The following is a 21,989-nucleotide window of genomic DNA, read 5'->3' on the forward strand; positions in this document are numbered from 1 at the left end:
TAGATTTCTCTTCAAACTTCATGTCTGCCTGCCTGAATCAAACATCTGCTGTCACCAGAGTCGTTGCTTATCTGCAGCGCTAATCCTGGTTGACCTCTGCAGAGAACGCTTGAAAGCTAAATCTGAGACTGTAGCAATTGGATGTTCAGCTAAAATAGAATCGGAATTTTCAAATACTTTTAATTTTTAAGCTTTTAACGTAAACTGACTGGTCTCTGGTTAGCAGACATGAAACCACCAGAGTTATGCATTTTGCTTTTCTACCTGTGTTATGAGGTGAATTTGACTTGGCTTTCCTTTGTAGTGCTGTGCTTTTTGGGTACCTAACCATGTGTTTGAGAACTACATAAACAAACAGGCTTTGCAGCTTCTGTGATGCGGTTTCCTTGACTGCTTTGGAAGAGATACAGCTGTTTCATTGATAAATCTTAGTTTATTCTTCCATGGTTTACCTAAATATGGAGTCTGAATGTACTGGGAATAGCGATAGCTATTCTATACTTAATGTTTAATGATTTTACATGTTAGGTTTACACAGGAAAATATCCCAAATATTAAATTCTGAAGAGTTCTCTTAACTAGTGAGATGTGCCTCAGCCTTCTAGAAGAATGGACGATGTCACTAGCACTAGGGCTGGACCTCGGCTGTGTACTCAGTTATCTGAGATACCAGCTCTTGTAGAATTCCAGTGGCTTAGTGTTTACAAGCATTACTTTAATTAAATATACTGCATCTTAATGTTTTAAAAGCTTGCAAATTTACTAATCTTATAGAAGCAGCTGTTCTATTGTTTGCATTGTACTTTACCCTCATCTAAAACCTTTACCCTCATTAAACCTCAAGGGGATTTAATGATTTGGGACCATAATGCATAAGGATGTACTATTCCTAAGTAATGATGCTGTCGAAAGCAGATGGATGACGTTTCTCCCAAGTCCGCTGATGAGCCCATCTTAAATGGAGCCTTTGAGGAAGTCTATTTCTGCCAGGTTTACATTTGTTGCATTTACTGACTGCCCTTTCTGCTTCTTTTCCAGCTAACTGCTTTCCGTGAACGCAGACACAATTCGAGGTGATAATTTTCTTCCCGATACAGCAAGACTGAGACATATCCCAAAATATATTAAAAATATATATTTTCCTGAGAGATTGTGCTATATATATCAGAGGTTTACATTTTTGCTGCAATATAAGTTACTAATCTCTGAGGGTTTTCCTGTATTCTCCTGAGCGACTGATCCAATGAGGAATGGTTGGGAAATAGTTCAAAGGGTATGGTAGGTAACCTTTTAAACTCTGTTCCACAAAAGCTTTCTTGACAAGACACATACACTACATTTCATGAAAGGATCGAGAGGAATGAGGTTGAAAATGGAAGAAACTGACTCTTCAGCTTTTGTAAAGATGCCACCAGCACGTCCGCAAGAAGACCGGGAGGGAGATCCGCCACAGTGATATAGACTGCATCTGTAAGAAGTGACCATTATACTGTGTATATATATTGTACTGTAATACTGCAAGAGGGTTTTAAAAATCTTTCCACTTTATTTTTTTATGCTTATTAATCAGATACTGTTACTTATTGCAGTTGCAACTATGCACTTGTATAAAGCCATAATGTTGAAGTTTCTATCATTCGTACATGTCTATCAGAAGCTGCATGTCGGTGTTCAGCAGCAAGTATGAGTTTGAAGTATATACTAGTTACAGCTACGTCATCATGGGCAGTCCTGTTTTACCTGTCTAATTGCCTTAATTTAATTTTTGCAAGGTTTTTTTGCCCATTCTCTCTATTTAAGGTAAAAAAGAAGGTTTACCAGCTCTTCGGATGTAATTTTGCTTTGTGGCAGAAAAGATAGTGCACTATTTTTACACCTAGTAAGTATATCAGCGTCAGCCTATTTTGAATGTATATCAACTGGTTTTAAGGGTGGAGAAGTGCTGGTTACAGCACCAATGGCTGATACCATTGGGATGACCCTTTGCTCGTACGTGTAACTGCTCATCCAGCCCTTTTGACAAACCTCAATATTAGTTATTGACTTATATTAATCCTCATTAAGTGCTATGAAACTTCATTTTGCCTTGTTTTTGCATACTCTCCTAGATGTGTTTTTTATTTCTGGAAAAGAAAAAAAGAAGAGTCTGTGACTATTTTTACATTTCACAACACAATATCCGAGGACTGTCACAAACTTTAAGAAAAATAAAACATACTGTAGATGCATTTTAAACTTTTAAATTTGGTTCTCTAGCACATAGCTGTAGGCATAGATAAATATTTCAGTAGTGTGTTTTGAGAACTGATAGCTGGGAAGAAAGGGCCTCAGAGGCACTTAATCTGAATTCTTTTTTTAACTTGGAGTTGTACAAAAAATATAATTTATGTGGGCTCATTCATGATGTGTTCATAATTATCCCGGAAAATGCATGTTTTATACAACTACAGTATGCAATGTTAAACATATTGACAGTAAAAAAATGTAGTCTCCTATTTGGTCTCTTTATATATATAAGTATATATATATATTTAAAAAATATATATATATAAAAAATATGGTGTGGGGGTGCAGTAATTTAAAATATGATCTAACACTTCAATGAAGGAGGACATTTCACTTTAAAATTTTGTTTCTTTGTTTTTGTTTTTTATTTTAAAGAGTGTTGAAATGTTTGGAAGGATAGGACCATGATTTATTTAACACTATCATGAAAGTTGGACTTGGAAACACTGAAATACTGAAAATTAATAAATATATTTACATTTTGTAACCTCTGCTACAGTTCAACCTCACGGAGCCAGAATGCATTCAGTCTTCTATTTATGCACTCGCAAAGTAAAACGTCATTTGTGAGTTCTTAAATTCAAAACTAAAACTTCCATATCATTTCTGTTAGGTATTAGAACCCAGCGTGCAGCAGTTTTTTCCCTGCTTGTTTTGATTTACAGAAGTACGGTATATTTTTAGGTAATGCAGATTTGCATAGAGTACAACATTAAAAATGTATACAGTAAAACTGTTTCCATTCACTGAATGCATAAATATTTTATATATATGCATATATATATAAAAAAATGTTACATTGTGGGAAGTTCTATCCTTTTCTGAATTGGAGAGTATTATATATATATATATTTTTAAATAAACTATTTGAGTAAGGTAAAATAGTTCCTGAACTCGAGAAGCTGGTAATTAATTGAAGTATTTAAGTATATATATATAGGCAACAACTGAAGCAGAGATGGGAAAGGCAAGGGCTGCTCAAAAGGAAGCCGAGGTTCGTGTGGAGGAGCCGTTTCAGCAAGTGCTGGGGCTGAGGCTGTTGCCCTTGGTTTCTCTGAATCCCTGGGGTCCTGCTAAGCCTGATGTTCTAGGAAGCGTGCGTATGGCAGTGCTTACAGCCCCGGTTGGTGCGTTCTGTGCTTGTACAAAGAGCTGCCAGCTAGAGAAACAGCAGGTTGTGCTGAGCTGATGTAGAAGGATACGGGCTGATAGGGAGCCCGGGAGGCCTCCGGGCTGACCCCTGTGCGTGCAGGGTCACCTTGGTGTAGGTTCCTCAATGCTTTTGAGTTTTCACTGCCTGTAGGGATGGAAGCAACCTAGGGCTACTGAGTTCTCCCTGCATGCAGTTTGTCCCAAAACAAAGAAGCAGCGTGGGCTGTGTTGAGCTGTAAGAGGTGTGGGGGGGGTTCATTCAGCCGATGGTGTGATGTGCATGAACGCTATTTTGTTCCCAGGACACAAAAGGCAAAGCTGCTCGTTTTTTTTTCTCATTTGTTCTTCTGCTTGAGACAAAGCTTCCACCTGCTGGTTTATGGAATGTAAAGAACTCTTTAAGGGTTCATTCCTGGACATGGTGGCATTTCTTTATGTCTAGTGGTAACCTTTTAAAATTTTTGAGAGAACAGCATATTCCTGGACTAAGGAACATTTGTCTTAAAGTCAGTGATGTTTAAACACTTTCTTTGTGTAATGAGGCTTTCTTTTTGTAACAGTCCCAGTGAACAGGACATTTTAGGGTCTGGATGGCTTTATTTATAGGAATTCTCTCACTGCAAGTCCTTTTGTTCCATAAGGATAAATAAATAGCCTCGCCAAGCTGCAAATTAACCTTTTGGAAAAATCAGGGGTCGAACTTGGTGCCAGAAGCTCAAGGCACTTGTAGGGAAGTTGCTTTTTTGGTTCCCATCGAAGAGCTCTGGTGAGCAGGGAAGCTGGACAGGAAGGACCCCATTGGAGTTTAAATGCCAGTTGTCACAAAGATGTTTCCGTAAGGACGTTTCCACTTCTGTCCCAGTTATGTGCTGCAGTTTCCTGCTTCTCGTGGCTCCTGCCAAAGCTCAGCCCCTCCCCGCGCCGCAGGCGATCCAGCAGCACTTCTGCGTGCTGAGGGAAGCACCGTGGTTCTTGTGCTCCTTGGCACGGTTGGTGCTGTAACCACAGCGGGACATGCCAGAGGCTCACGTGTCTTGGCAGTTGGTGACGGTGTTCGAATTGAAAACATCACTTCGCTTTCATTGCAAGTGTTTAAATCTCTTAGTGCCTCCACTGAAGACACTGAACGTCCTACGCTTTGACAGGTATTCGGTGGCTCTCTGAAGTCACCAAGGCCAGGAGAGCTGCCCCTAGAAATTGCACGCTTTTTCTGTGTAGTTTTTCAGGCAAACTTGAGCGTTTGGTTTATAATCTTACAGTGTATTACAGTTCCCCATCTAGTTTTGAGAGGGTCACCCTTACAAAAGGATTTATATAGCTTGGTTTCAAGTCCCTTCACCCATCCTGCATTTGCAAGGCCGTGTTTGGGATGCTGCTGTGAAAAGAGAGCACTAGTATGAAAACTTGCATCACTCTTACAAGCCCTTATCTCCTCCTTGTTCTCTCTCTAAGGCAGGAGAATGTAACAGTCCATGGTCCAGTTCAGGGAATTGGAGTCTTTCTCTGCATTTCAGGTTAGTTTTCCTCAGCATTCATGTTAAAATAGTGATTCATTTGTTTTTCCATAGTCTAATAGCACATCTCAAGTTGGAAGGGACCCATAAGCATCATCGAGTCCAACTCCCTGCTCCTCACAGGACTACTGATAACTAATCCATACAATTAAGAGCATTTGTCCAGACACAACTTCAGCTCCAACATGGTTGGTGCCTTTTCAGTGCATTAAAATGGGTGTTCAGAATATCTTATCAACCATCTTCGCTGCATGTGCTACACTTCAAATTGAAAGCATTTGTTCTTATTTTTATACTATCCTATAAACCACTTACGGGGCTGTCAGCATCCCATGGGTCATGGGGGTTTGCCTGCTACTTTGAAGCATCCCTTGTGAGAGCAGGAAGGAGTTTTCTTTTGGATGTCTGGAAAAGTGGATGGAGAGAGGCCTGTTAGCAAGGTATCTTGGATATGAGTTTCTTTGAAACGAGTGAATTCCTGGAAATGTGCTTCGGAGTTATGTGGGATATTAAGTACCTCAACTGCTTTAAGGCTGAAGGAGCCAGGAATCCCCACTGTCTGAACCCTTTTTCACATTCACTGGATGGAAGGGCTTGAGAAACAGTAAGGAAGCTGCTGTGTGCTTGGTGTCCTGTTCAGAGCTGCAGCTTTGGGAGTTCTGTTATGGGGGCAGGTGGGTGTGCTCAGAGAGACCATGAGGAGTCACACTTAAGTCGTGCTTACGGTGCATTCCAGGGAAAACAATTTAAAGCCTCTCAAGATAAGTCCCTGTCTTGGAGTCAGCTCAGTGGAATCTGTATGTTGTCTATCACTCAAAGGTGAAAGACTTTCTTTATGGTATCTGGGTAATGGCTTTGAATTGGAGGGGGGGAAGATTTAGATTAGATATTAGAAAGAAATTCTTCATGATGAGGGTGATGAGGCACTGGCACAGGTTTCCCAGGGAAGCTGTGGCTGCCCCATCCCTGGAGGTGTTCAGGATCAGGCTGGATGGGGCCTTGGGCAGCCTGATCCAGTGGGAGGTGTCCCTGCCCATGGAGGGGGGTTGGAACTGGATGATCTTTAAGGTCCCTTCTCACCCAAACCATTCCGTGATTCCATGAACTTAAAATACGCTTCACACCAACTCAACTTGTGCTTCATTGGATTCCTGATTACTGGATCCACATGACAGAGGGGACACGGAGGCACAGCCTGCATTTTATATCATATGAGACAGGTCAGCATCTTGGTACTGCTGGCCAAAGCCTCCAAATTCAAAAGCAGGAACCATGTACAGCCCAGGCCTGCTACGCACAGAGGACTTGTAATTACAGTAAGGTAGTAAGTAGAGTTTATCTTCATCATGCAGCCCTGTTACTCTTCAGTTTCAGTTGTAATCATTACTAGATGACTTCTCGCATTTTAGGCTGGTGCAGGTTCTATCATTTAGTTTCCAGAATCTTGATAGATAAACGAGGGCATCTGCCCTCTTAAGGCTCCCTTCCTGTGAGTCAGTGATACCACAGCATGTACAGAGCTCCCTGTTAGGCTACTGACGATTTAAGACGGTTATAATGAGCTGAAATAACAAAACAAAACAAGACTATGACAAATCTTTAACTTGTCCTTAAGGTTTCCCCTGTGTAAAACAAATCTGGTTTACCCCTAGTCCAAAGATCAGATTTTTTCCAAGACAGAGACAGTGCTTGCCCCAAACCACTTCCCAGGTGGACTGGCGCAGCTTTAACTTGCGGATGTGTCTCTGTCTGTCGGCAGGAACCCTCTGGGGCCCATCAGGGCTTGGGGCTGTCAAACTGCCAGGGTCTTGCAACCAGGTCCAGCACAAGTGATGAGCTGGCAGGTTCTTATGGTGATGTTATCGTGGCTCCGAAACACCAATTTGACATGGAGATCCATCAGAAGAACTCCCAAATGTCTTGGAGCGCTCTAGCTCAAAATCAAGCAAATCTCATCCAGTACAAACCAAGAATTTAATAACAACCTATTTTAAGGCTTTGTTAAGCTTCCTCACATTCCAAACTGGGGCATCGTTAGACCATTATTAGTGATGAGGGCAACGTTTAATGTTCTTCATACAAAAATACGTATCTCAAAGAATCTGGAAAGGAGTAGAACAAACCAGCATTGAAGAATTAGGACCATCACAGACAAGACATGGCTGGGAAACTACCTTGTTTGAGTTGATCTCATCTGTGTAGGTTTTTATTTCTCATGGTTCTTCCTGTGGGCTCTGGGCTGTTATTTCCTTCCCTCCCCCCCCACCTTTATTTTCTTCTCCCTAGTTACATATGTCCTTAAATGGATGATGATTGCTTGCTGGGGGGAGAGCAGGACTGCATGAAGGCTTTATCGAAGTTGTCAGTCTTTGGGAACCTTTTAGCTAATTGCGAATGACGTTATCCAAAGAGGCAAACTGCTCTAACATCCAGCTTCTGCGCTCCAGCGGTTGAGGTGTCCACGTCCCCACCCCCTCCTTTTTTCTCCCGTTTTAATAGCTCAGATAAGCAGAACCAGGTGAGGGAGCAGCTGCGCACAAAGCATAAGCCAGCGGAAGAGGCTCCGGGGTCAGGCAGGGACAGGCAGTTCTGCGCAGTCCAAGCAGTAACGTCTTTTGCTTGATTAGAGTAGCTCAAAGGAACAGATCCGTGTCTGGGATCTCGCTCTGCGCAAAATGCTGAGGGTTCTGTGGGCTGTTCGGGAACTCGGAGCCTGGCTTCTCACAGGCCAGAAAGCTCACGCTCCTTGAAAACCCCGCCAGGACCTTTATCAGCCAGGACAGGAAAGGCTGGTTTTACCCCAGGAACTTGCTGTGAACTGGTGCAATGGGACAGCGAGCATGTAACTCAGCACCTCTAGAGGATCCAGGAATGGAGAGGTATTAGTTCTAGCCCTGTGGATAAAAGTTTCTTACTGGCTTACACACACTGCACCACATCCACGATGCTTTCCCCGTCCTCGCCTGCTGCTGCATTAGCAGCAAACAACTGGTGTCGCCTCAGCATTGGGAATGGCAACTTTAACAAGATTTACCCTCCCTGTGTACCATCTTTAAAGCTGTTGCCTCTAATCCAGCTACTGAGAGGATTATGGTTTACGTACCGGAAAACCGCAGGGTCCACACTTACGTGGGTCTTTCCCAGGACTTGATCAACTTCTACCTTACAAATGTGAAATAAATTATTCTCTGGGGCGGGATGGGGGGGAAAGAAAGGTGTGAAAATATTTATTGCTACCTCCCCATTTGTTCCATCCCCCATGCAGTTTAATGACAGCTCGTGGTCCAGCTTTCCAAGTCCACAAAATTGCTTTACTTTAAGGCTGTGAATTATCCAGCTTCATTTCTTTTCCTCGGTCTCTTTTTTCCCCAAAAAAAGTTTCTAAGATGAAGTATTCAAAGTATGTCAAGTAACCTGTAAGGAATTTTCTTAAATGCCATTTTCAGCATTTCATTATGAAAAGAAAGAAGTGCTGGTCCTCGCACTGAAAATGGAGCATCTTCCTTTTGGTGCAGCCTGATACTTCAAATGTTAAGGTGAAAGCTGCCCATTAATGACCTGTAACGAATATTTCCTTTTCTCTCCATATGTGGGAACAGAATAAAAAATAAAATGTGAAGAAAATTAACTGTAAGGATGACATTAATCATTCAAAAAGAACAGCATTTATTAATATGACCTGGAAAAATTCTCACATGCCACCCTCTAAACCACTTCAGATATTTTACAGGGCTTCAGTAAAATCAGCAACAGAAGTTTACGGTTCCTCTCCCAGCCAACACAGGAACATTTATGCATTTTATTGGAGCAGTAAATAATCCTCATCTTTGAACTTGCTCTCCATATGCAAGGTACACAAAACTGTATATCCACAGCCACCCCTCTTCCTGCCCCCTCCCGCTCTAAAATCCAAGTTCACAAAGCAGCTACATTTTCTGGCGGTGAAGCCTCAGTCTGATTGCTGGGCGTGCGCTGCTTTTGCAGATCCTGCTCTTCTGCAAGAGCCCAGTGATTTTCTGGGTTGCAAGGAAAAGCTGCCTCAAATGCAGTCAATGCAGTCTTCCCATAGTTTTCAAGTGTAGTGGGATCAGGGTGCCTTGGATTTAATGTGCCAATCAACAGTAATACTAGAACTCATTTGAAATGGCATATTCTTTCATTTTGGAGATTGTAATGAGAAATGAAGGCAAGGTACATGATTAATGCTGTAACTTTTGGTTGGAAAGGCATTACCTCCAAAAGCAAAATCCTTTGTAAATAGTTCCCAAGAATCTCCTTTTCCCCTTTATATGTATCTACTACAAGGTGATTAGAATCTCCAAACTAAAAATGTAAATGAAGTCTTTATGTTCTTCAGCGCACCTAGCGCAGACAGGCTAGAAACTAACAAAGCACAGAGCAGTATCCTCAGAAGCTGATCCCCACTGAAGCTGAAACGGCTTTGGTGCCTCCAGCTGCACATGTAAGCAGGTCACTGTCACTATGGACTTGCCTTGGGGGACGCTGGATACTGGTTCAGGAACTTTGCTTGAACAGAGCTTTTAACTGTTGGTCAAAGTGTTATTAATTCATACACATTCTAGTCTCTGCTGTTCCTAAACCAGCATGTTCAGTGAATGAAACCTCAAGTTGGAAAAGAAGAATTCATAGTTGAATTTTTGCTCTTACCTAATAAAAACTGGCTCTATTGAAGAAAGAGGCCATGGGTATCCTGTATCAGCTGTATAAATTGTACTATTTAAGTGTTGCATGTAAGCACTACAATCCCGTCTGGATTTGTGATGTTGTAAAACACATTTAGAACCTTGTTTTGGATTGGGCCTTGACTCGGATTTTCTTCATCCTAAAATACAGTTAGTGTCTAACCAAGGTAAAACATCTGTTGTTCTTTTTCAAGCTCGCAGCAGATGCAGAAAGATGAGATGATACGTTGGTGCAAAACTGCTCTTGTATAACTGAAGAAAACTGCTTATATGTAAACAGAAAATACTGAAGTGATGCGATAATATGGAAATCTGAATACAAAATACCTTGTTCATTTAAAAAGTCCAGAGAAAATGTGGCATCGGTGAAAATTAAATTACCAATAAAAATACACTGCTTAAATTCTGTATCTTATCAGAATTATTTCTAAGAGAAAATAAGGATGACGGTAGTAATTATGCATAGGGATAAATACGGTTGAGAGGGAGCTTCCTGAGCCTTTGTTCTGATGTTTAGGCTGATTTGTATCAGGGTTTGCTGATGATAACCATAGCGTGTACTGAGGAGTGTCTTCTAATCAGTCTTTTTAGTTTTCCTGTAGTGCAGGATTGTGGCTGTGACCCAAATATTGAGAATGAGCATGGTTATGAAACGGATGAGAACTAAAAGGGAAAAAAAATAAATGCTGTAAGCATGAATCCAAAATTCTGCTGTCATTCTCAGAAGAGATGTTGTTTTGTAAACCTTCACCAGTGTACAAACAGGCTGGTTCCCATTCTACATCTCTTTCTGTCAATTAGTTCAAATTACCATGTTCAGAAACCCGGAAATTCTCAGAGTAAATATAGCAGAGAAGAGCACAGAGCACTTGTGAGTGATACCTGAAAATAATACACTACAGTACTTTGAATTCCTGTGACAAAACCAGTTTGAGTAGCCTCATATAAATTTATATTTACACCTAAAATTAAACTGAAGCTGCAGCTCGCACATCCTGTATAGGTTGTGTGTGTTGTTTATAACTAAAGGATTATTCTCTACTGCCATCTGTTAAGTTTGGAGTTCAGGGAGAAAGGAAACACTTCTATCTGTCACATTTTAATGATAAGAAATCTCACAACCAAGAAAAAAAACCAGGTTTTCAGTATCTTGAATAAGTTGGAGGTTTTTTTTAAACCAAAATAAGCACATTATGTCTACCTGTGAGACCATAAGTGCAGATATATCTAATATGCATATGGTCAATGGAATAGTCACAGAAATGTACTACAAAACTTTGATTCAAAAATAAGTGGTATTTGACAGTTGCATACTTGTATATGAAACCAAGATGAACATGCCAAAGCGTATAGCGTTAAAGTTAACTGGAAACCTTTTCTGTGAGAGCAGCACGGTGTCAAGGACTACTGCCATCTCTTTCATGTTGCAGTGTATTGAGGAATAATTTATAAAGCAGCTTTTACCAGAGCTAACTTTACTCTCAAGGGACAGTTTTTACTATCAAGGGTTTTTTTTTTTCCCCTTCCTTCCTCCTCTCAATACACGTCTCTCACTTCTAATCAGCCTAAGTGTGCGGCTCTGGGTGAACTGGACTAGGTGTCTGACCTGTACTATATTTCTGCATGTGCACTGTCTCAGTTCTTGGTGATCCAGTTCACTGCATGGCCACAAAACCCTGGTACAGAGAAAGCAACAAGCATGGGGATTTCCTTTTCCAGTGAAGAAGCCACTTCAACTGCTTGGAAAACTGTAGCCTTATTGCACTGCAAAGGACTGCTTAAAAAAAAACCCAAATAAATCCACTCATGTGATGTTTCTGATGAAATACCTGCTTTGAACTAGAACAAGGATCCACCAAATCAAGTACAATGTGATTTTGTTAGTGTTCTTGCATCTACCAAGTCCTGATTTCAAACCATTTATTGAAAAATCTGCTGTGCTCCTTAACTCTTTTCAGTTTTGTCAGGATTGTAACAAGTTGTTAAATAAATTTGCTTTGTAATGAAATCAGCTGCAAATTATATATTACCAGCCCACCATAAACATTCTGCATGTTGTGCCTAAAACTATTCATATACTAAGCTGAACTTTCTCTAGAAGAATTTTTTAGTGCACAAGCCCCAAAATAAGGAAACACTTACTACTTGAAAAGCTATCACTCAATTATCACAGATTTATTAAGTTAGATTTTACTAAATCACAGGCTCATAGAATGGTTTGGGTTGGAAGGGACCTTAAAGATCATCTAAATGTATTTATGTATTTAAATAGTAAATATTTTTCATGTTTTATTCTGCTATTTACGTAATAAAGTTAATTTTGTAGTGCTGTTGCCTTTTCAAAAAAATACTGGGTTTTGGGCCACTTGTCGCCACGGGATAAGCACAAGCAGAATTTTTGTTTTCTCCAGGTACTTGGCTGATTTGTAATCCTGTGCTACTGCTTTTAGCAGCAACTTCTTCCCTCACCATGCTAAAACACCAGGGTCATAGTTTGTTCTGCTGAGAGCAGGTAACTGCTGTTACAAACGAGCTAAAAATGACCATGACAGCTCTTATTGTGGAAAGGCAGGCAATTCCAAACTTTACTCACCTGTGAAATCATTTGTAGTCATTACAGTTGTAAATATTCTTGCTGTAAATTGAATGAACTCTGATTAGTGGACTGGATACGACACACTTATACTTTCAAAAAATAATGAAATCTCTATTTTTCAGTGGAGGATAGTCTTGCATGAAAATACACATTATATAGGCATTCTAGATTTTACTGCATCCACTCTTCACTATTTTAGCTTTAGAGATCAAGCTCTCAAAGCTGAGTAACACTGTATTAAGGGTCTCTTTTAATGAGAAAATAATGGATATAATTAGAATTTTTATATCTGCCTATCTCGCTGGACTGGCTGTGGTCAGTTTGCTGCTTCTTGTTTCTGTTCCACCCACTACTTCAGTAGCTGCTACTGAGCTACACCCACAATCGAGTTAACACGGCTTAACCATTGTAAATGTTCACATGCATGCTTTTAGACTTCCGCAAATATGAGGAATTCAGCTTTCCTTCCCACAACAAATCTAAGAATCAACTATTTCACATTTGCAACAGACTAAAACCATTTACAAAGTTTATTGCCATTATTTTGTGAACATACCACAAATTCTAATTATTGACTTAAAAACATTTGTTTCACAGGGAAATCGATCCAGCATCGCTATGTATTATAGTAAGACTATTTTAAACAAGTTTTGTGAATATGACAAAGGCACTTTTGACAAATAGCTGTAGAAGAACTGTTCATTCAGATCACTGCATAATTAACACAAGAACTGCACAAATCACTGTTCTTAAAACTCTCCTCTTACACGTAATCAGAGAGTAAAAGCTATAGAGCATTAAGTGTGTATTTGTACCTACCACCTTTTTCATGCTGGACCACTCTTTTAATTTTATTACATCCTAGAACACTGGGATCTTTTCTTCATAAGGCCACTCTTTCAGTTATTTCAACTGTATCATGTTCCTTTGACCATATTTGCATATTTTCTAAGTCAAGGTGCCACCGTGACTGAGCTGGCATCAACAACAAAACTTGATTTCAAGAGACTGTGTGGTATGAGTCTCAGTAGTTGGCACAACAGGAAACCACATCAGGTGAGACTTGTACCTACTACCCCTGAGTAACACCTAGTGAAAGAGGCATTAGGTGGAAATGAAAACTCAGTGCTCTGTACCGAGTTGCCCACAGCTTACTTGCACAGGTATATGCAGACATACTCCAGGTCAAGGCGCTCACTTCTCCGGAATCTTTTGTCTGCCAGAGACACCGCAGCTGAGCCAGCTTACTGGCCGCACTGATCAGCGTACACAAATTCTGAAAAGCAGGTTAAAACAGAGAAAAGACCTTTGCCTCTGCCATTGCATTATCACAGTGTTCAGCTTAGGTACCTTACTAAAAAACAGAACTTAGCTTTTTCATTTAAAATAGGAAAAAAGATATACTTTTTCAGTATTTTGCAACTGAAGCATTTCAGCTTTTTACTAAGGAAAACTGAAACTGCCAGCAGCAAGGGACTATTTCTGAGGTACTGCCCCAAAAGAAGCTCAAAGAGCATGACAACTGCTACTGCTGTTGTTGAATGCTTGATAGAGACAAATACAGTAAGAAGCAAAGAAATAAAAAAGCCTCTCAACCTGCTATATAAAACTGTTTGTGAAGGCTAGCTAAAATGAGACTGATCTAGTCTAAACAGCAAAGTTGATTCAGACCATCTGTTACCATTATGTCTGGCAAACAAAGCCATGCAAAAATGAGAAAACTGACAAGAATGTGTGGAAAATGAGTCCAATTGGTGGGAAAAAGTAATGAAGGGAACAGACTTCACCCTGTCGTCCTCTCAATGGGCAATCTGCAATGGCAGTGGGTAGAGGGGACCTCCACGTGGAAATGTGTAGCATGCCCAGATTTCCCTTCAAAGTATCATCTTTTCATTAGCAACTCCAGTTCATCTCAACTAAGTTTTAACTTTCTCTCTTCTGATGAAGAGATAACATGTAAGGCATTATCAGATAACATTCTTCTCACAAAATTTTAGGACCAAAGGGGAAAAAAGCTCTTGTGAAATACTTAACATTCTCTATTTCAAATGTTTTGACTGATGCTCTATTATGTTTCTCTCATGTTAAAGGTTTATTAATGGGAATTATGATATTAGGGCTCACGAAGCAATCTTTTTTCAGCATCTTAAACATTTGCTAGTTTTAATCAAGGCACCACAATTAACGCCTTTACCTCAAACCATACTTCCCCCAAACACAAAGAGTCCCTATTGTCAGTGCTATGTTTTCCAGCTACTCACAGAAGTGAAACAGCTGGTGGTGTTCCAAAAGCTACCCGAAATGATTCATTCTTCCAAGGACAACTATAAGGAAAGATTTCACTGAACAAGATGTCAAAAAAAACCCCAAAATTATTTCATACGTGGACCTAATTTCAAATAAACAATGCAGAACTTACCATGGCCAAGTCTATTATCCACTTCCGCAGTGTTAGCAGGTACCATCCCCCCCCAAATCTTACATTATGTTAAGTTTCATAGCACTGAAAATTCTAGGACACTGCAGCTCTCAAAATTTTCTGGGAAACTGTACTTTTTTAAAACATCTGGAAATAATCATATTGAAACTTTATAACAGACTACAGGATCTAGATGAAACATTATTAAGCAGCAGTTGGAACACTAAGTGCTCTTATTTTTCACACTGCCTTTGGCTGAGCAGCCCCTGGAGTTTGTTGTCAAGAGCTGCTCCAAAGCACAGGACCTGAGATTTAAGCCCAGACCCTATTTAAAAATAAATCAACACCACAAGGCTGCATTCACTACAGAAAGGACAATCAAAAGAAAAGATACATCATTTCCACCCTCCATCTCTAGCAAAGATGTAAATTAAGAACCGGTCTTACTACTTATCAGTTGTGGGCCCTCTAAGGCACAGACACATGTAAAGCTTCCTTCTCGCAGAGATTTTACTGTGATCCAAGAAATCAGCACATGAACATGGAATCCATGTTGGGGAGTAGCTGTAAATGAACTACAATGGCAGCACAAAGCAAATGATGGCATAGCTGCTATGCAAAGAACAACCAAACAAGCTCCATAAACCAAAATTCCCAGACTTCAAAGGATACGTGACTGCATAGAGCAAAGCTTGTTTCATGTTTCCACTGAAATGCAGGATAATCAAAAGAAGAATGACATCTGAAATAAATAAAAAACTGTCATGAGAGAAGAGAGAGAAAGGGCACAAATGCAATTCTAGACAGTTCCACTGGGCACCATGTCTGTGGAAACTGGTTCTGTCTCTCAAATCTGACTGACGCCCAAACCACTGCAAGCTCCAAATGAAGGCTTTTCTCAAGAGTCTGGAGTGTTTATGTTTCTATCCTACGTGGTGTCGCTGGATGAGGGATGAGCTTACACTGCAACTCCAGTTTGTGTGTATTAACTGGATCTTTCTCCTCTACCTGACTGCCTATTCTCATAAAATTCCTAAGAATTCACTTATATTTGAGATGTTCATTCCCTCTTCCCTGACTCCAATTAGAACTGGGTCAATGGATTCACATGACTCCAGTGGAGTACTCCACTTACATGCAGAGCCTAGGAATGCTGAGTGAGCCCTGTTTTATTTCCAAAACACGGCTTAAAGAAATTACCTTGTGCAATGAGGATGGGATACTCCAGGTATGTCTGCAGAGGGTAACTGTAATAGATCTGGTACCTCAGAAACACAAGGAAGCTGCACAGAAAGACATAAAACAGCGTGACTGCACGAAGGGACAGGACATCTCCTTCACCAACTTCTTTGCTATGATTTTGGTTGTGCTGAAAGGCTCCAGATGGGTGTAGACTAGACCCTGCTGTCAAACTGATCAAACAAATACGAAGGCAAAGCAATGATGATTCTGTAGTCCATTTCTGTTACCCTGAAAGAGTAGGATGCAGAGAGCTGCCCACTCTTCCTGTCAAGGCCTCTGTGTCAAAGTGTGTAGAGCATAATTTTATTAATTAATAATTGATGAGAAGTAAATATATTCCAAACTGCTTAGATTACACTGTTACAAGATTGCCCAGTGTGGCTGTACTGGTCAGATTGGGAACCTGTTCTTAGGTGCACCAAATAATGGCAGTTCTCCTTGCTGCTGTTCCATTACATTATCAAAAAGGAATTGAATTTTTATGTTTTCTTTACTTTCTTGAACTTCCATGCAACCCCATGGGGTCAGACAGAAACTTCATGAGTGCAGAGAAAACAGAAAGGACTGTTAGGGCACAGTTTTACATAAGAAAACCACAATGGCTTCCAGCATAAGAAGAGCCTAAGGTAACTGCCCGCCTTGGAAGTAACTGGCTCTTATATTGTTCAGAATTTAAGTATCTGAACTTCCTAGAAGTCCTATTTCTTGTAGGATCAAATTATACTTCTTGCCACCAGCATCACGCTTGGGAGCAACCCCTCCGCCAGGTTCACTGCATTCTGACTCCTCAGAACCATCCTAGTAGGCACCAGTGGCCCCAAAGCTCTTTGCAACCAGATCCAGTGTCTTTAAAGCCTTTAGGATAAATAGTCTACAAAATAATCAAACAGCCTAAATAAGTGTTTCAAGAAAACCTCATTGCAACTCTTCCAAAACAGTTTTGCCCAGAGCAGGTACAGTAGCCGCAGCGGTGTGGGTACTGTGGTTATCATGAGGAGACATTCACGGCTTCTCCGTGCTCATCTGAAACAACTTATGAAGACTTTGAATGCACACCAACAAACACACTTCATTTTAATATGGAACCTATGAGGCTGTGGGGTTAAGGTACTTCTGCTGGAACAAGAACTTACTTCACTTACTTGGAGGTGGGTTAAGGGTAAACAGCGACTACAGAGATTCAGCACTGTGAGAACACCAGGCAGTGAACAGCCACAGCGGAGACCCCAGGGAACTCCACATGGCTCCATGCAAAGGTCTCTGTACCCCTAAGCCCCTACAGCACCAGACCGGGGCCAGGAGTTGAGCCCCAAACTGAAGATGAAGCACAGGCACACTCAGTAACAACAAGCCATTTTTGTGAGGTGGTTTTTCTGAATAAAAAGCCCCTTTTAGCTTGGTGTGGAGAGCAAGCAGCATCAGGTTGATGTTCTGGCCACTTTCGTCACGAGGTTCACCAGATACAAGGCTCTTGAAGGTAATTTTCCTCACAGGCTGGTACCCACATTTGCATGTATGTGCACGCAGTTTCTCTATTTGTTTTTTCATTCCATACAATCCTCTTTAATTAAGACTGAATGTCTAGCCCTTGTAAGCTTATTACAGACTGACAGATCTTTGACGTTTGACATGGTTTGTAATTTCCTTAAAGAATGATTATGTTTTACTTATTTGGGTGAGAGAAGCCTGTCTAACTGGTACAATTACCCACACAACAGGGCACACGGACCATTTAATAACCTGAACACATGCCTTAAACCCAACAGTAGGCGTTGTCTCCAGCTACACAGGTGGCCCAGTTTGGTTTTGGGCAAGCCAAAAGAAGCCAAGGTTCTCTTGCTTCCAACAGCATGGAAACACCTTAAAAACAGGGATTTTCTGCTCTGAAAAGTTTCTAAGTCCAATGAAGGCAGGATGTGGCACAGGCACACCAAGAGTCAGGAGGCTTAACCGTGAGTTACAAGAAGGAGTGGTTTTAAAAGTGAGGAATGATTTGGGTTGGAAGGTACCTTAAAGCCCATCCATGCACATTCTCTTATTTTCCAAGGACTAATTCTGATCCTATTATGAACTTCACAACAATCAAATCTCTTGCTAATTTGGAGCTGGCTCCAACTCCTTCTGACCTTGCATTTGAGATAGGCTGCAGAGAGAGGTGATTACAGAAGACACATCTGTTCAGCACAAATCGCGCTGAGCACAAAACGTTATCATCTCTGAAAGAATGAAGAGTGTCACAGTCTCTACAAAAACACTATTTAAGAGAAACCCCACGCAACACTGTAAGAAACCAAACAAACATGCTACCAGTAAAACAGTACAGTTAAAGAATCATAGAATCACCAGATCGGAAAAGACCCACTGGATCATCGAGTCCAACCATTCCCATCAAACCCTAAACCATGCCCCTTAGCACCTCGTCCACCCATCTTTTAAACACCTCCAGGGAAGGTGAATCAACCACCTCCCTGGGCAGCCTGTTCCAGTGCCCAACGATCCTTTCTGTGCAAATTTTTTTCCTAATGTCCAGCCTAAACCTCCCCTGGCGGAGCTTGAGGCCATTCCCTCTTGTCCTGTCCCCTGTCACTTGGGAGAAGAGGCCAGCTCTCTTCTCTCCACAAGTTCCTTTCAGGCAGTTGTAGAGAGCAATGAGGTCTCCCCTCAGCCTCCTCTTCTCCAGGCTAAACACCCCCAGCTCTCTCAGCTGCTCCTCATAAGGCCTGTTCTCCAGCCCCTCACCAGCTGGTGAGAGGTTTGAGTTGGAAGGGACCTCAAAGCCCATCCAGTTCCAACCCTCTGCCACGAGCAGGGACACCTCCCACTGGATCAGGTTGCTCCAAGCCCCATCCAGCCTGGCCTTGAACACCTCCAGGGATGGGGCAGCTACAGCTTCCTCGGGCAAGTTGTGCCAGGGCCACACAGGAAAACATTTCCACACAGGAAAACATTTCTTCCTCAGACCTCAGCTCAATCTCCCCTCTTAAGCTTAAGCTCAAAACTGTTCCTCTCATCCTCTCCCTGCACTCCCTCATCAAGAGCCCCTTCCCGCCTTTCCCGGAGCCCCTTTCAGTCCTGGACGGCTGCTCTAAGGTCTCCCCGCAGCCTTCTCTTCTCCAGGCTGAGGCAACCCCAACTCTCCCAGCCTGTCCTCACACAGGAGGCGCTCCAGCCCTCGCATCATCCCTTGGGCTCCTTACAACACAATCCTCTCTTTCCTGCGTTGAGGACTCCAGCCCAGCTCTCAGGAGAACGCAGGGACCTCCCCTCAACCTCCCGCCCCGCACCCCGCTGCGGGGACCGCGCGCCCCGCCCTAACGGCTCCCCGACTTGCGCGCGCCCCGCCCCAACGGCTCCTCCCGCCGCGGCCCCACAGTGTGTGTGTGAGGTGGCGGGGGGGAGGCCGCATCGCCCGCCGCGCCGCCCCCGCCTCACCCCGCCAGCTCCAGCCGCAGGCTGCCCGCGCTGAGCCCCCGCGCCGAGCCCGCCGCCAGCACGGCCGCCAGCTGCGGCAGCTTGAGCACGGCGCACACCGCCCACGTGCTCCAGTGCGCCAGCTCCAGCAGCGCCGCCGCCGCCATCCTCCCCGCTGCCCCGGCGAGGCGGGGCGGGGAGCGGCCGTCACTGGGCGCGCAGGGGCGGGGAGGCTCCCGGGAGGCAGCGCTGAAGGTCTCGGAGGATGGTGTGCGTTGGGAGGGAGCTTAAAAACCACCGAGTGCCAACGCCCCTGCCACGGGCAGGGACACCTCCCGCTGGATGAAGCTGCTCCAAGCCCCATCCAGCCTGGCCTTGAACACCTCCAGGGATGGGGCAGCCCCGGCTTCCTTGGGCAACCTGGGCCAGTGCCTCACCCCCCTCATCGGGAGGAAATTCCTCCTTATATCTAGTCTAAATCTGCTCCTCTCCAGTTTATACCCATTGCCCCTCATCCTATCACCACAAGACTTTGTAAACAGTCCCTCTCCAGCTTTCTTGTAGCCCCTTTCAGGTACTATAAGTTCTCCTTGGAGCCTTCTCCGGGCTGAACAACCCCAACTCTCTCAGCCTGTCCAGATACGGAAGGTGCTCCAGCCCTCCCATCATCCTTGTAGCTTCCTCTGGACTCCTTCCAACAGCTCCATGTCCTTATGTCGAGGATTCCAGAACTGGACACAATACTCCAGATTTGATCTCACAAGAGCGGAATAGAGGGGCAGAATCACCTCCCTTGCCCTGCTGGCCATGCTTCTTTTGATGCAGCCTAGTATATGGTTGGCCTTCTGGGCAGCTATGTTCAATAGGTGTTTGCACAGCACCCTCGTCCAGGTGATATGAGCGCTGGGGTGTCCTGCACTGGCACAGGGCTGGATTCCGTGGTCCCTGTTGGGTTCCAACCCTGTTAGGGTCCCTCTCAACTCAGGACATTCTGTTAGTCTGTGACATCCACCCTAAACTGCCCCTGGAGCTGCTTGAGGCCATTTCCCCTCCATAGACTCACAGAATGGTCTGGATTTGGAAGAGACCTTAAAGCCTACCAGGCAGGGACACCTCCCACTGGATCAGGTTACTCAAAGTCCCATCCAACCTGGCCTTGAACCCCTCTAGGGATGGGGCAGCTGCAACTTCTTCAGGCCACTGCCTCCCCACCCCCATAGGAAAACATTTCTTCCTCAGATCTCATCTCAGTCTCCCCTTTATAAGCTCAAAACCGTTCCACCTCATCCCATCCCTGCCCTCCCTGATTAAGAGCCCCTCCCAGCTTCTTTGGAGTCCCTTTCAGTACTGGAAGCTGCTCTAAGGTCTCCCTGCAGCCTTCTCTTCTCCAGGCTGAACAACCCCAACTGTCCCAGCCTGTCTTCGTACAGGAGCTGTTCCAGCCCTGCAAATTACTCTTTATTCGCTTCTTTCTGTTATTTAGATACTTCCTTTTATGGTTTTGTTTTCTCTGAACTCTTTGGTAGTTGTGCACTTAGGCTTTGCTCCTTTAACCACAGTACTGGTTAGCACTGCTATTAGCGTGTGTTGTACAAGGATAGCATCGTTCTGTGTTTTAATCTTTGACTGCAGACCTAACTTAGGAGAGGCACAAAGTTTCACTTCTCTTTGCCTCTGGTCCTTATCGGGCAAAATTCAGTACCTATATTACAAAAACAACATTTCTTTTCCTAACAGTAATAGTAACTACTTTGTTACAAGAATTAGTTACTATAACAAAAAGTGCAATAGTTTTTATTTAAGCTAAAGTAGAGTTCGAGTTTCATCTAGGTAAGTGTATTTTTTGAAAGTTAGAATGTCCCTCTAATAGCATGTTTTCTTTCAAACAGTGTTTTTCCAGGCACTGTTACACTCTTTGTTCTTTTGGAAATAAGAACATGTTGTGTTCAGTGTGATCTGTGCTGAACAGATGTACCTTCTATAATCACCTCTGTTTGTAGCCTTTTCCTATCTCAAATGCAAGGTCAGGCATAAAGCTGGAGCCATCTCCAAATTAATGTTGTTTTGATAATATGTTTTGACAGGCAGGTTTGTCACATTCATTTCACATACCTATAGTGGTATTTTAATGCTTATTATTTTTGCTAAAGTTTAATTTGTAAATTATGTTGTCCTCTCTGTAATTCAGTCATAGAAAAAGAAGGTACTTAGAAGTACATAAAATCTCAAAACTCTAATTGAAAAAAATACCCCCTCCCAAATCCTAATTAAAACATTGTGATTCTGTTAATATAATTCAAATGAATCAACCTTTACAGAGACAATAAACTTTAAAACAAGAAAGGAAAAACTTGAAATTACCTTAAAATAATAAGTGTTCTAGATGTTCTTGATGAACTGAGTTCTCAGCCTTGTGGCAGTATTGTGTACTTGAAAAGAGTTGAGTAATCGCATCACATGGGATGAAGTTATCCATCTCATTTAAAATTAGGCCTGAGGCATAGATGTGCTTGTTGTTTCAGATAATCTGAAGGTGATAGAGAAACAGTTAAGGCAGAGGTTGTGTATCTGCGTTACTGTGTGAGTGCTGATCCATTAAAATGCTGTAAAAAGATCAACAATATGCTCTGCCTCGTATCCTGCTAGAATAATCAAGAAGCCAAATT

At 42.5% G+C, this 21,989-nt stretch overlaps 2 protein-coding genes across 4 annotated transcripts in view; one reads left to right on the forward strand and one right to left on the reverse strand.

The window, feature by feature from the left end:
• ROCK2 (Rho associated coiled-coil containing protein kinase 2) overlaps positions 1-10,058 on the forward strand; it is a 110,376-nt gene extending 100,318 nt beyond the window's left edge. For all 3 annotated transcript variants that reach the window (XM_069850501.1, XM_069850502.1, XM_069850503.1), the window contains one exon: positions 1,039-10,058. Coding sequence is in view for 1 of the 3 variants with exons in the window: in XM_069850502.1 (XP_069706603.1) it covers positions 1,039-1,042 (4 nt within the window). In the remaining 2 variants the exon portion in view is untranslated. The remainder of the gene's footprint in view (positions 1-1,038) is intronic.
• SLC66A3 (solute carrier family 66 member 3) lies at positions 8,595-19,499 on the reverse strand. Its single transcript, XM_069850520.1, has 7 exons — positions 19,345-19,499; positions 15,871-15,953; positions 15,343-15,412; positions 14,671-14,728; positions 13,407-13,527; positions 12,249-12,290; positions 8,595-10,318 (listed from the first exon to the last, which is right to left on the reverse strand). The coding sequence occupies exons 1-7, from the start codon at positions 19,488-19,490 to the stop codon at positions 10,230-10,232; spliced, it is 609 nt and encodes a 202-aa protein (XP_069706621.1). The 5' UTR covers positions 19,491-19,499; the 3' UTR covers positions 8,595-10,229.
• Between the last annotated feature and the right edge of the window lie 2,490 nt (positions 19,500-21,989).

Source organism: Phaenicophaeus curvirostris, chromosome 2, assembly GCF_032191515.1.
Source record: "Phaenicophaeus curvirostris isolate KB17595 chromosome 2, BPBGC_Pcur_1.0, whole genome shotgun sequence".
Lineage (NCBI taxonomy): Eukaryota > Metazoa > Chordata > Aves > Cuculiformes > Cuculidae > Phaenicophaeus > Phaenicophaeus curvirostris.

Bases quoted from the DNA above. Each gene is read 5' to 3' on its own strand.
- SLC66A3 (XM_069850520.1), bottom strand. From the start codon at position 19,490: ATGGCGGCGGCGGCGCTGCTGGAGCTGGCGCACTGGAGCACGTGGGCG. The intron at 14,729-15,342 runs GTATCCTTTGAA...ACATAATGTAAG, and splicing joins GCTTTGCTCTATGCAGTCAC to ATTTGGGGGGGGATGGTACC. The intron at 10,319-12,248 runs GTGAGTAAAGTT...TTTCCCTTTTAG, and splicing joins GACTACAAATGATTTCACAG to TTCTCATCCGTTTCATAACC.